The following is a 13529-nucleotide window of genomic DNA, read 5'->3' as shown; positions in this document are numbered from 1 at the left end:
CTGTGCAGACGTCCTCCTCTGATCCCGACTGTGTGTGTGTGTGTGTGTGTGTGTGTATATATATACACAAGGCCCTTCCATTAAGTGATCCATTTTTTTGACATATATGAGGAATAAAGGATTACACCAACTTTTCGATTATATTTTTGAATCTCCACCGTTTAGTTTGTTGGTCCTTATATATAGATCAATTATGCAAATTTTCAGCCAATTTGGTGATCGTTAAGGTGTCGAACAAGATTAAATCAATGAACAAACCAAATCTGCCAAACTTGAACCATTCATGCTTATAATTATAAATCGTAGTTTTGAATGCCTAAACCTATCCCTCATATATGTCAAAAAAAAGGATCCCTTAGTGGAATGACCCTGTGTGTGTGTGTATAGGCCGAGTCCCGGCCTTAAAGTGCAGAAGTCCCTTCATTCTTCACCGGACGGCTCTGACGACGGCACGCCTCCACCCGAGCGGACACCAGAGGCATCCTTGATCACTTTCTCTTATCGGTGAGATTGATTTGAAGGTCTGGGCATGCAGCAACCTCCACCCAAAACTTCAGACAATATCGATCTCAACTGCAAACTAATTTTTAGCGAACTCGCCGGCAAGAGAAAGTGATCGGGGATGCCTCTGGTGTCCGTTCGGGTGGAGGAGGGCCGTTGTCGGCGTCAGACGGTGAAAAACGAAAGGACGTCCGCACTTTAAGGACTGTGCGGACGTCCGCTTCTGAACGGCTCCGTGTGTGTGTCTATATATATATTTCATGTATTCTAGTTACTACAGTACGTGTTAGAAATTATTGAAGGAGAAGAAGGAATCAAATTAGTGTTTAAGCTAGGAGTCAAAGAGAAGGAGTCAAAGGGGATCGACCAAAAACTGGGTTGGAAGATTCGCTCGTGCAAAGCAAATCTAAATTTAGCTGTCAGGCATCATGTAGTTACTATTGAGAAAGAACATACCAATTAGCAACCCAAGTGGCTTTGGTCAGGGTGTTGTCCGACCGGTTCATGCAGGCCGGGTCAGACCCTCGTGTCCTTCCTCTTAACTTTTCCCAGTTCAATACTATTCTTGACATTGTCCCAAGAACAATTTATATATAATCAATATATTGTATTATTACAAATTCCTTCTTTCAACTTTTAACGATCCAGAGAAAAGCTGCAAATATATTCGATCTTCTTCCTGGGCAAGGCTGCAGGCTTAGCTATCCCTCTCTGCTTTTTTTGAAATTTTAGAAATGATGGAGGTCTCAAGTGAAGGGGTGGCCGGCAACATGTCTCTTAAAGTGAAGAGCTGCTTCATTTCATTTTTTCATATCGGAGTACTGCACGGCCCTGGCCGGGAGTGGTAGTGCTGACTTAGTGGAAGCACTATTCTTTTGATTAATTAGGGTTTGCTTTAGGAGGAGGAGGAGGATCAACAATTATTCTTATAATATCACAGTCGTTAAAGAAGCTTTAACTCATCTCGACCAAAAAAAAAAAAAGAAGCTTTAACTCAATTGATTAACGTTTCTGAGTTCTAAAGGTCGTTTTTATAATTTGCTGGTCTGTGTATATCCCAAAAAGAAAAGCGCGCGTAGAAAAGATCGATGGAGATTCTTCTTGTTAGCTGCTGCTTTTCTTTTGGAGAACAAGTATTTGATCAATGGTCCTGAGCTAGCCAAAGATAAGAAAATTGGGTACATCTTTGTTCCTTTCCCTTTCCAATCTCAAACAACCGTGACCTTAATCCAAAAGAATATTTTCCTAGATCCCTGCTTGATACTTAACTTAACCATTTGAGTCTGGTTAATTCATTTTAATTTCGTCAAACAACGTCGTCAAAACCTGAGACGATTCGAATGAGTATCAAGTATTCTTGATTAATTGGTACTACAAACTCATCCACAATTTTTGGAGAATAATGGGATACCATTTTCATACATGTTTCCAATATTGTGTGGATGCAAAATTGAATGCCATCCTTTGAATCTGATAACAGATTTAAGGTGAGTGAATAATATTTCAAAAATCTAGTGCATGCATATTGTCAAATAAATATTAATAATCACATTAAATTGCTAATTGACTTAATTATCCCATATACATACAATATTGTGGTGAGAAGGTAATGCAAACATCATTACAAGGATATTCCTTAATGTCAATCCATGTGTGATGAATGTACGGCCGATATAGATTAATACTTGGATATCATATATACTAAAATATGGCTCTATAGGGGAATGTAATGTTCTTGATTTAGAATTGGACAATAGGATGTATAAATAATAGGTGTGTAAGCGAGTTACATATCTACTGATCTTTGAAAGATGTCACCGCTATATCAAAACAAATAAAGTCGTCATTAGAATAATATCTATTTGCTAGTTGGTGTCATGTTTGAGTACACGAGTATTGTATAGGTTTCTGATATTATTTCAGGTTTTTGTAATCAGAGGTTTAGACTCAATGTCTCTTTTTGTATTCAACAATTTCATTAATCGAGACTTGAGGGTAGGGCAACCGCATCAGCTCTTTATTCAAAAAAAATTGTTGAAAATAAAGCTGACCTATTTGTGATCTATGGTGGTAGGGAATGGAGATGTGGGTGTGGTAGGGTTTAAGGGTTTGATCGATGATGGAGGGGATGAGGCCGCATGGTGCTCCCACCTCCCCTCGTGCGCGCTATATATCTATCTTTCTAAAAAGAAAATATACATTCAACGGAGGCTTAATTTTCATCATTAAGAGCGTGGTGCCAAAACAGAAACTGTTCATCCTTTACACTAATTACCCTAATTATGAGAATAATACAGACGAACCTCTACGTCAAATTTCATAATTCAAAGATGGTAATATAGTGGGAGTGCGATGGATTAGGGTTGTCTTGTCAGCTGGGGAGTGAAAGGAGTACTGAGTAGGAATATATATGTGTATGTGGGAGACAGCCAAAAACATTTGAAGGCTAGCAACAGTTGACGTTACCTCTTTTTCGAGCCCTTGTAGGGTCCTCGCTATTCCTTCCTTCTCTGTATTTATACCCTCCGATTCTTACCCTAATTCATCATCCATCACCACCCTCGCTCATCTTTAGTTAATTACCTGCTCATCGATCTCTCACTCAATCGGAAAAAATGGCCGAACCAGGTGGCTCTGATAAAAGGATGTGGTGCTCGGTGCCTGAGAAGTTTCAGCTTCATGGAGCCATGCTGGCCTTGCAGTTCGGCTACGCCGGTTTCCATGTCGTCTCTAGATTTGCTCTCAATATGGGCATTTCTAAGCTTGTCTTTCCGGTTTACCGGAACATCATCGCTTTGCTTCTCCTCCTTCCCTTTGCCTATTTTCTGGAAAAGTACATAGCTAGCCACCACCCTTCTTTTGTAACTTCTTAAAACCAGCATGTTATTACAATTCTGTGATTAGTGATTAACGTTCTTCTTGTTCTGTGGTGATCAGGAAGGACAGGCCTCCGATCAATCTCAACTTTCTTGTTCAGTTCTTTTGCCTTGCGCTTATCGGGTACGAGAACAGAAAAATACACATTCGGACAAAATGAATATCCCTTTTATAAGTAAAAATGTTTCGGCTGATTAAAGAAATTGACTGATGAGATTTTTGGTTACTAAACAGAATAACAGCAAACCAAGGATTCTACTTGCTGGGATTAGACAACACATCACCCACCTTTGCTTCCGCTATACAGAACTCCGTGCCAGCCATTACCTTTCTCATGGCAGCCGTACTCAGGTTTGTTAACTAAGCAAACAATTAATTAGTTTCGTTTACATGTTATTTTTACAGTTTATTTCGTGTTCATGTCTAAAACTACGTTGTTTGTGCACAGAATCGAAAAGGTACGACTAAACCGCAAGGACGGTATTGCAAAGGTTGCCGGAACTATTTTCTGTGTGGCCGGAGCATCAGTGATAACTCTATACAAAGGTCCAACCATATACAGCCCAACAAAACCACTGCAAACGATGATGATGAGCACTGCCTTACCATCTATGTCCATGTCGAGTTTTACTACTAACGCCATGTCAGTGCTTGGCGATGCAAAGGGTAAGAGCTGGACTCTAGGCTGCCTCTACCTGATCGGCCATTGCCTATCGTGGTCCGCCTGGCTCGTCCTGCAAGCGCCAGTTCTCAAGAAGTACCCGGCCCGGCTTTCCGTCACCTCCTACACCTGTTTCTTTGGTCTCATTCAGTTCATCATTATCGCTGCTATTTTCGAAAGAGACGCTCAGGCTTGGATCTTCCACAGTGGCGGAGAAGCCTTCAGCATCTTATATGCGGTCAGTAATACAATCAAATTAAATCAGGAAAATTCTATTTAAGATATAAAAATTAATGCTATAAGATTTTCTACTTAAAAAGCTTTAATATTTAACGTCTTCCTATCCTTGAGGCTTGAGGACCTTGACTTGAATGACTTCACTGAAATATTTTGCTCTCTATTTGTGTCATTTTCATAGTTAGTCAGCGATAGTTGTCAGAGCAAAAAGAAAGTCTTTCAAGTCTATTCTCATTAACAAAAGTGGTAGCTTGTTCATGTGCGAACCAGTAGTTTCTTGGCTCTATGATAATTTTATCGTGGTTTTTCTTTCTTTCTATAATATTCTGGAAAAGAGATCGAAAAAGAAGTTTCTGTCGAATTGCAATAATGCAGGAGGGTGGTGGGTGTCGAAACTGGAATGATGATAGATAGATAGTGATTCACTAACTTGTAGTTTTGATTAAATGTTTATGTTTTTGGTGAATTAATGGAAGTTAATCTGCAGGGAGTGGTTGCATCAGGGATCGCATTCGCTGTACAGATATGGTGCATCGACAGAGGGGGCCCTGTTTTTGTAGCTGTATATCAACCTGTTCAGACTCTCGTTGTCGCTATAATGGCCTCCGTCGCTTTAGGCGAGGAGTTCTACTTGGGAGGGTAAGCCCTAACCACTTAGCCCTGGCTCCATTGATCATGAATCATAATCCAACACTCTCCTAGCTAGCTAGCCCTTATTGCCTCCTCCATTCATGAATCCAAACCCCAGTATCATGATTGATATCGCAACCCTACACACACCTCCTGACCACCTTTGTGCTTTGATCCATTTTGGTTCACAACCCCAATAATGCACACATGCGCAAGCCTAGCTTGTTAAAAGACGCATATAATAAAGTGTTGAATCATTAGGACTTGTTTTGGTTCCATCTTTGTTGTTGTTAATCGAGTAAAATGTTCATATTGGACGTGCAGGATCATCGGAGCGGTGCTGATCATAGTGGGACTATATGCGGTGTTGTGGGGTAAAAGCGAAGAAAGGAAGTTTGCTGCGGCCAGCTTAAGAGTTCCAATCCAGTCGACTCCTAGTGATAATGTGCACTCAAACAACAGGAAAAGCCAAACCAAGACGTCCCTCACCCAACCACTCATTCCTCCATCCACCGAAAATGTCTGATCCATCCATCCACCTCGTTTCTTATATCTTTTAATTGACGACATGCAGCTTTTGTCCTTCAAGAAGAAGAGGAGGAGCTAAAAGAAGAAGTACCAGTAGTACTACAGTAGCTTATATATGATGATGATCAGAAAACTTGTGTGTGTAATGAAGGTGTTCTTCTCTTTTTTTTTGGTTGCTTTTGAACTTTTACTTAATCGCTTTCTTAGTCCGGGAGAGGGAGGGAAAAATCAAAGAGAGAGATCTCTGGGGGATCAGTATCATGATCATTGTCAGCTATGTGGACCGAACAGTATGCTATAATATTTTGTTAATTTATGGTTTGATTTACCAAAAAGGATTGCCTACATTGCTACATTTTATTAATCTACATCTGAAATCGGCCAAAGTCATGCATTTTCTTTCTTCTTTGAACACATATATATAGCTAGGTTTTATAAATAAGGGAGCAACCCATCGGTTACAAAGAGACTCGAGCGCTAGAAACTTGATCAATTACAAAATCATGAGATGCAACAGGCATATCTAGTTTCACAAATATGGTTACAAAGAGACTGGGGCACTAATAAATTCTAAACCCTCGTTTTTTATGTGGTAAATCTAGCCGAGCTGCCCCCTCATGTAAGTCTAACGTTTGAGTCACAGCTTCCACCAATTTGTGGCCAACAGCTGGAGATTAGTCTGGCTTTTATAGAATACTCTCATGGACCTCAGTTCAAATACTTATCAAGTGAGTATATTACTAACTTGCTGACGTGATCGAGGTAGCTTGTTACCTCACTCCCTATTAAAATAAGAAAAATCTAAACCCTTTTCGGCTTGGAGAAATTTAGCTAGTGTGATGACAAAATCGTAGGTAAGATTTTTCTATGATTATATCTTGGATCCCAAGATCACATCATCAAAGAGTTTTTATGCTGATATATTCTATATATGGTTCCATAATGATAACATTGTAACTTTTTGCCAAAGCATGCATTTCTATTATAATGTAGATTGCTTTTCTTTTAATGATGTGAATGGCATCTTGTGTATCATTTGTCCCTCCACCAAGGAAAAAGAAAGACATAACAGGCATGAATTAAGAAACTTTGTTAAGTTGTTAGAGATAACACATAGCATTAACTTTATGTACCTAAGAACAAAAAATGAATGAATGCAAATGCTTCAAAATTACATTAACTTACAAATCGAAACTTCAAGTACATCACATTAAACAGATTAAAACTTATAATCACGCTTTAAAACAACTATATATTCTTCCCCACCCCCCAAATACTTCAAACTCGATCATGATATATCAATGCTCCACCTCTTCCCCGTCTCTCACACTTATGCCGGTTCCATGTCTGCCTTTATAACGCCGTGAAACCCATAGATACACCAAGAAATTCAGGGCGTTAATGGCCGTCAATATCCAATAGAAATAATCAAGCTTGCTCTTATTAAGAGTACCCCTCAACCACCCATTTGTTTCTCCACCAGTAGCACTCTCTATGATCTTAACCAGTGCAGTGCTTAACCAACTCCCGATTCCTATCTCACTCAGGAACATTGCACTACTTATACTTCTCGTACCATCCGTAGCTTCGTCGTAGAAAAACTCTAACTGTCCAACGTAAGTGAAAACCTCGGCGGCACCGATTAGAAAGAACTGTGGAAGCAACCAGAACACACTCATGCTAAACGGCTTTGGGTAGTGGTCTCGGCGTTTCTTCTCTACCAAAGCAGCCGAAGCCAGAGCAAAGATGGAGATGAAGAGTCCGACACCCATTCTTTGCAACGATGTGATGCCACGGTGGTGGCCGGTCCGCCTACGTAAGATCGGAACCATCCATTTTTCATAGATAGGAACGAGGATGAGAGCGTTGATGGCGCTGAAGAGAGGGACAGAACCTGCAGGGATTACGAAGTTGGGACCGAGCTTGCGGTTCGTTAGGGCAGCTTGGCTGATGAAAAAGGTTGAGAGTTGAGCGAAGGAGATGGATAGAGCTATGGTTGATGCCCATATGGGGAGAACCCTAACAAAGCATTTGAATTCTTCAACTTGGGTCACGGTGCAAAGCCTCCAACGAGTCTTTTGGTTGTCTTCTAGGTCTGTTACAACTGCTGCTTTGTCCAGAAATCTGCAAGTATGCATGCACGTATTAGATATAAGCTACACTTACTAAACTAGTTTATAAGCTACAGTGTTATGTTTTGTACATTTTAAATTGAATAATGCTAAATGAACCACATTTTTTGGGTACGTAAATAACCTGTATTGTGTAGTATGAGGTAGCTTTCGTGCACCTACGATATCAGACTCCTTGGTCTTTACCTCGTATAACACTGCTGCTTGACCTCCAACTTCAACACCTCGAGAATGATTCCTCAATGAGACAACGATGACCTGAATAAACCTGGTAAAGGGGCTTCCCATTGGTTTTTGGTAACGATATTTAGGAATTCCGGCAGCTAAGATGACAATTGAGCAAACCATGACAACTGTTGGGATACCGAAACCCCAAGTCCACCCCTTATTGTCTTGTATGTAAACGAGTAGAGTAATGCCTAAGAGTGCACCTATGTTTATGCCAAAGAAGAACCAGTTGAAGAACGAGTATTTCTTTAGGAGTTCATCTTTATCAGCCTCATCGAATTGATCAGCTCCGAAAGACGAGACGCACGGTTTGATGCCGCCGGTTCCGAGGGCTATGAGGCCGAGTGCAGCGTATAGGAACCATGTTTGGCCGTCGGTTGCTTTGTTGCATGGTCTTGCCGTGCATGGAGGAGGACGTAAGCTGTCCACGGAGGCTGACACAGTCAACAAAACCATCCCCTATATATGGAAAGAGTACGTTTAGGCCCATCATGTATAAAGAATGGGGCCCAAGCCCAACAAAGTTTTAATCCTTTTACTCACCACTGCGTAAACACAAGAGAAAATAATGATGGTTTTGAAGCGGCCTAAATAAGCATCAGCAAGAAAAGCTCCAAAAAGGGTGAGAACGTATGCAGCTCCGATCCAATCTGTTACATGAGTCGCTGCGTTCGGAAGCGATTGTCGCATCTCAAACACCAAGTAAGCCACCATGTTCACGGCAATCGCGAAAAATGCGAGCCTCTCTGCTACCTCATTCACTGTAATCATGCAAATTATGTACAAATTAAATCAATAGTACATGAAATAATTAAGGTGAACTTGTAACTAATGCAAGTAGCTAAGTAGAGTAAAGTACCAATGATAAATGGAGAGGCCTTCCACCCTCCAGTTGTTTCTTTGTTTGCAACTTTTCCGCGGAAGTCTACGCATCCATTGCTTACCAAACTAGTTGATAGGCTTCCAACCTGCGTGTTTATGTTGGAAAGAAATAATTATATATTCAAGTGATCGATGAGTACCTTCGATTATCGAAAAGGAAAGTGGGAAGGTAATATTACCTTCTTATTATCTTCAATATAATCCGGTTCAAACTTCTCCATCGACGGCTGAATGAAGGACTTATCATAGAGATGATCAGCAGCAGCAGCAGATTCAGGTTTCTCCATTGAAGCTCAAGTTATCAGAATTTTGAGTTTCAGGCTATGATGCTCCATGCAAGTTGGAAGTAGCTAGCTATTTATTCAATCTCCGTTTGATGCAAGAACCAATTAAAACGAACGAACTTGATCGCTGTCAAGGTTTTGTATTTGACTTATATGACTTGGACGTTTACGCAGTATTTGACAAGTAAGTCTGGATTGTAATTTGTGTTTTTTAAGTGTTTTTGGTGGGCGGCAGACAAGAGGTATGATTTAATACCCAGAGTTTGACGGATATGAGCTAGCAAAATGCTGCAGGGTATGGCAAAATGCTGCAGAGTAGGGCAAAATGTGATGGTGGACATTACAATGATGAAAGAAATAGAAGAGTTCTGTGTAGGAATTAGTCAGACTGCCGCCTAAGTGAGTACCAGTCAAGGTGAAGGACAAGAATCCTACTCGAAATGTATCCATATGGCATTAGGTTAATGCCTATAACGTATGCACTGCAATTGGAAAGACTTGATCGAACAAATGAGGTGAAGCAACTCCTCGATCAAACTAAAAGATTCCACTATAGAAAGAAGAATGTAAAGACTATATTGTAATAGCAGAAAAATTGTTCTAGGTTGGTGGAAAAGATTACGACACGGTGATACCGATCGGGGTTGGTTAGGAAGATAAATCGATCAACCACTAGTTTTTTTTTTTTTCCCTTAAAGGTGGGTGGCCCAGCCTGCCTAGGCCCACATCACATTGGTCCGCCTAACCGCGTCTCGGGTCCGCCTAGCCCGCATGGGCCCAGTTCGCCTTTTTTTTAACTTTATCTTAATGAAGTTGCAGCGCAATCAGTCTAGGCCCACATATCCTTCGACCGGCTAGGCGTGTCTCGGGTCCGCCTAGCCCGCCCAGGCCCACTCCACATGACTGTCGTCGCTGAAATAGCAGTTGCATCTGACAATGGCATGTACGATTGCTCCGATTCCAGCGCAGCTCTCGACTTACAGGCACACATCACTAGAAATAGCCACCTCAACCCACGGCCTCCTCTACACCTCTCAACCGCCGGTTTCTCCGCCATGTCGGCAAAGGTCGTCTAGACAATGCCTACCAACGGTTTGATGAAATGCCGCTTAAGGGCTTCAACTCCTGGGCCACCTTGATAGTTGCTAATGCCGACCACGCGGAGGCCCTGAGGTTGTTCCTGAGCATGCTGCACCAGCAGGACTGTCATGTTAACATGTCGCAGTTGCCTGCTTGGATCATTCTAGACGCTACGATGGATGTGAGATTAGGGGAGCAGCTATGTCTGCTGCCTCATGTTGGATCATGCTGATCGTGATATGTTTGCTGCCACGACGTCCTGGATCAAATCCTACGGCAGATTGAGGTGCCATGAAGCTGCGCAAGGTGCCTCGGGCCATCGCAGCCTAATGCACTGGCATGGACGGCTAGGATGATCAACAACTCTAGAGGAGAGTGGTTTTCCGAAGTGATCATTGACGAAAGCGAGGGCTGGGATAAGCAAGAACACTTGTACGTCCACAACTCGTATAGTTTGAGGAACTTGTATGAGTTCTCTTGGGTCCACTTGTATGCAATGTTGGCTTTAGAGTTTGGGGTACAGAGTTCAACTATCATCATACACGCTGCCCCTATTGAACCGGGCCTATTCCAGGTGCAAGGTATGTAAGCCCATATTTATGGAATGGATCAACTTAAGCCCATCTAAAGCCTTTTTTATACATAATTAATCAAGAGTTCTGGATGCATATTATTTGGTTTAACGACATTAGTCTTCTTCGTAAAACTAGAGATTGTGTATTCGATTTATAAAAGATTAATTATAGCATTTGAATTCCCCTCTAGAGCTTAGGTTTTGTTGATCCAAAAGAAAAAGAAGAATGCTGATTGGAATTGAACTAGGGAACGTATATTCGTTTCCAACACTGAATATTCGATGCGTAAACAAGGAAATCAATTGGCCATTTTTAGCGACTGTTTGCCTACTCTGTCCGCGGTAACACTCCAAATATAGCAACCTACACAAGTAGCAGCAGCTACTCCATTGTTTACTTAACAGTCCACCCTTAAAATATCAGTCTTTCGATGAAGCATAGGATAAGGAAGACAGAGATGGACTGCTCTACGGGACTTGTATCGGCTACGATACTAGTACTGATTCTTTCTGTGAAGCTTTGTGAAAGTGGGATAACTAGTAGTTACTTGAGGAACGATGATCTTGTCCATGACATGCCTTTAGACTCTGATGTGTTCCGAGCACCTCCTGGTTATAATGCTCCTCAACAGGTATGGATAGTTCAAGATCGTTGCTTTGATTATGAGTTTGGTTTGTGGGTTTTGATTTACTTGGGCGATTTTGGTGTTATGATTAATGATCAGGTTTCTGGGTGTTGAGAATGTGATTGATTTTGATTGTTGAAGGTTCATATAACACAAGGGGATCATGAAGGGAAGGGAGTGATTGTGTCTTGGGTGACCCCAAATGAACCTGGTTCAAGTACTGTGGTTTACTGGGCAGAGAATAGCAGCAATCTGAAAAAGACTGCTTATGGAATTGTTCTTACTTACAACTATTTCAATTACACTTCTGGTTACATTCACCACTGTACCATTTCCAATTTGGAGGCAAGTACTAAGAGTTAGTAGTTCCTCTTATTTCTTTGTTTTTTTTTTTTAATCGAATCGAATTGAAGGTACATACTTTGTTACATGACAACTGCAGTTTGGCACCAAATACTATTATGAAGTTGGGACTGGGAATACCACAAGACGATTTTGGTTTATAACACCTCCTAAAGCTGGTCCTGACGTTCCCTATACTTTTGGCCTCATAGGTAAGTTAGATTCTGTTTTCTAACTCACTATCTCTTCTGAATTCATATGTTGTTACTGGAATCATTGAACTGACTAAGCATTGCTGCTAAATCAGATTAAGATCAACATGTCATGATGTCATCTACTACATATGCATAGTAGACATACTTGTTTTATGAAGTTTTTGAACTATATAGTTTTGCATTGTATTGTGCTCTTACATAGCTGAGTATTTTGAGCAGGGGATATTGGTCAGACCCCTGATTCAAACCGAACGCTTACTCATTACGAGAAGAATCCAGCAAAAGGACAGACGGTGTTGTTCGTTGGGGACCTCTCTTATGCAGACGCTTATCCATTTCATGACAATAGGAGATGGGATACATGGGGGAGATTCCTAGAGAGAAATGTTGCCTATCAGCCTTGGATATGGACTGCGGGAAATCATGAAATTGATTATGCTCCTCAATTTGTATGCCTCTCTTTTGTGTGTTACTTCCTCTACAGCTTAAAATTTTGCATGAAGGATTGTACCTAATATTACTTCTAGAATTTGCTTCACCAATGCTTGCATTTGTTATGACATACTAAAATAACTGTGCAAATGTTAATGCAGGGTGAAGGTATACCATTCAAACCATATACAAGTCGCTATTTTGTTCCATACAAAGCTTCAGATAGTACATCTCCTCTGTGGTACTCCATCAAGAGAGCTTCAGCATATATCATAGTTTTGTCTTCTTATTCGGCATATGGTAGGTAATATGAATATTTAGTTTCATCACTTCCATATCGTTTATTCGAAGTCCCAGAAACTTCACAGCACTTCAATTTGCAGGAAAATATACTCCTCAGTATAAGTGGCTTGAAAAGGAACTGCCTCAAGTGAACAGAACTGAGACACCATGGCTTATTGTGCTTGTCCATTGTCCAATGTATAGCAGCTATGTGCATCACTATATGGAAGGTGAAAGCATGAGAGTTATGTATGAGGAATGGTTTGTGGATTATAAAGTAGACGTTGTCTTTTCTGGACATGTTCATGCCTATGAACGATCTGTAAGTAGACATACAATAATGTACACGAGGATGATGATTTTTCGGTGATGTCGGTCTAAAACCATATATTTTTGGATCACAGGAAAGGATATCAAACATTGCATACAACATCACAAATGGACTCTGCACTCCCACAAGTGACCAATCTGCCCCAGTTTACATAACAATTGGAGATGGAGGAAATCTAGAAGGATTGGTCACAGAGTATGTAATGCTAGTAATATTAGCAATCTTTTCTCTTCTATTGATCAGAGTATTGACTACTCATTTTGTTATGCAGAATGACAGAACCGCAGCCAAGCTACTCGGCATTTCGTGAACCTAGCTTTGGCCATGGGATTCTTGAGATAAAAAACAGAAGCTATGCCTTTTTCAGTTGGCATAGGAATCAAGATGGTGAAGCAGTAGAAGCTGATTCTTTATGGTTACGCAACAGGCATTGGAAAACTACTATGGAGCACTCATCATCCCTATAGCTGCATTGTGAATTGTAATTGCTCAATTCTTGGCCCAAAACAAGCTACTCCCTCCATAAAAGATCAGTTACTTTCATATATTGTAAATTTATATTTAGTGCTGCAGAGCTGTATGCAATTTGCAGTCATGCCTGAGCTGTGTTATAGATAAGTTTGAAGGACCAAGGGTCAATAAAGACAGAAACGTTCAAGTACAAGTTGTAAGCAAACTAGGAAAAGG

General features: G+C 40.8%; 3 protein-coding genes across 3 annotated transcripts; 2 read left to right on the top strand and 1 right to left on the bottom strand.

Moving 5' to 3' along the window:
- The first annotated feature begins 3048 nt into the window (after positions 1–3048).
- LOC101293842 (auxin-induced protein 5NG4-like) lies at positions 3049–5765 on the top strand. Its single transcript, XM_004291354.1, has 6 exons — positions 3049–3334; positions 3439–3501; positions 3613–3729; positions 3827–4277; positions 4764–4915; positions 5231–5765. Exons 1-6 carry the CDS (start codon positions 3117–3119, stop codon positions 5430–5432), a joined length of 1203 nt encoding a protein of 400 aa, XP_004291402.1. The 5' UTR covers positions 3049–3116; the 3' UTR covers positions 5433–5765.
- Positions 5766–6732: 967 nt separating this feature from the next.
- LOC101312699 (peptide transporter PTR1-like) lies at positions 6733–8963 on the bottom strand. Its single transcript, XM_004292911.1, has 5 exons — positions 8856–8963; positions 8654–8762; positions 8338–8555; positions 7691–8253; positions 6733–7558 (listed from the first exon to the last, which is right to left on the bottom strand). The coding sequence occupies exons 1-5, from the start codon at positions 8961–8963 to the stop codon at positions 6733–6735; spliced, it is 1824 nt and encodes a 607-aa protein (XP_004292959.1).
- Positions 8964–10940: 1977 nt separating this feature from the next.
- Positions 10941–13502, top strand: LOC101293549 (purple acid phosphatase 2-like). The gene is made up of 8 exons (XM_004291353.1): positions 10941–11246; positions 11382–11585; positions 11683–11794; positions 12017–12246; positions 12391–12529; positions 12613–12833; positions 12916–13037; positions 13114–13502. Exons 1-8 carry the CDS (start codon positions 11046–11048, stop codon positions 13307–13309), a joined length of 1425 nt encoding a protein of 474 aa, XP_004291401.1. The 5' UTR covers positions 10941–11045; the 3' UTR covers positions 13310–13502.
- Positions 13503–13529: the final 27 nt, after the last annotated feature.

Source organism: Fragaria vesca, linkage group LG2, assembly GCF_000184155.1.
Source record: "Fragaria vesca subsp. vesca linkage group LG2, FraVesHawaii_1.0, whole genome shotgun sequence".
NCBI lineage: Eukaryota > Viridiplantae > Streptophyta > Magnoliopsida > Rosales > Rosaceae > Fragaria > Fragaria vesca.
Note: the sequence above shows the minus strand (reverse complement) of the source record. Positions and strands in the feature narration are given on the sequence as shown.

Bases quoted from the DNA above. Each gene is read 5' to 3' on its own strand.
- LOC101293549 (XM_004291353.1), top strand. From the start codon at position 11,046: ATGAAGCATAGGATAAGGAAGACAGAGATGGACTGCTCTACGGGACTT. The intron at 11,795-12,016 runs GTAAGTTAGATT...TATTTTGAGCAG, and splicing joins CTATACTTTTGGCCTCATAG to GGGATATTGGTCAGACCCCT. The intron at 12,247-12,390 runs GTATGCCTCTCT...ATGTTAATGCAG, and splicing joins TTGATTATGCTCCTCAATTT to GGTGAAGGTATACCATTCAA.
- LOC101293842 (XM_004291354.1), top strand. From the start codon at position 3,117: ATGGCCGAACCAGGTGGCTCTGATAAAAGGATGTGGTGCTCGGTGCCT. The intron at 3,730-3,826 runs GTTTGTTAACTA...GTTTGTGCACAG, and splicing joins CTCATGGCAGCCGTACTCAG to AATCGAAAAGGTACGACTAA. The intron at 4,278-4,763 runs GTCAGTAATACA...GTTAATCTGCAG, and splicing joins CCTTCAGCATCTTATATGCG to GGAGTGGTTGCATCAGGGAT.
- LOC101312699 (XM_004292911.1), bottom strand. From the start codon at position 8,963: ATGGAGAAACCTGAATCTGCTGCTGCTGCTGATCATCTCTATGATAAG. The intron at 8,556-8,653 runs GTACTTTACTCT...GCATGATTACAG, and splicing joins GGCCTCTCCATTTATCATTG to TGAATGAGGTAGCAGAGAGG. The intron at 8,254-8,337 runs GTGAGTAAAAGG...TTCCATATATAG, and splicing joins TCTCTTGTGTTTACGCAGTG to GGGATGGTTTTGTTGACTGT.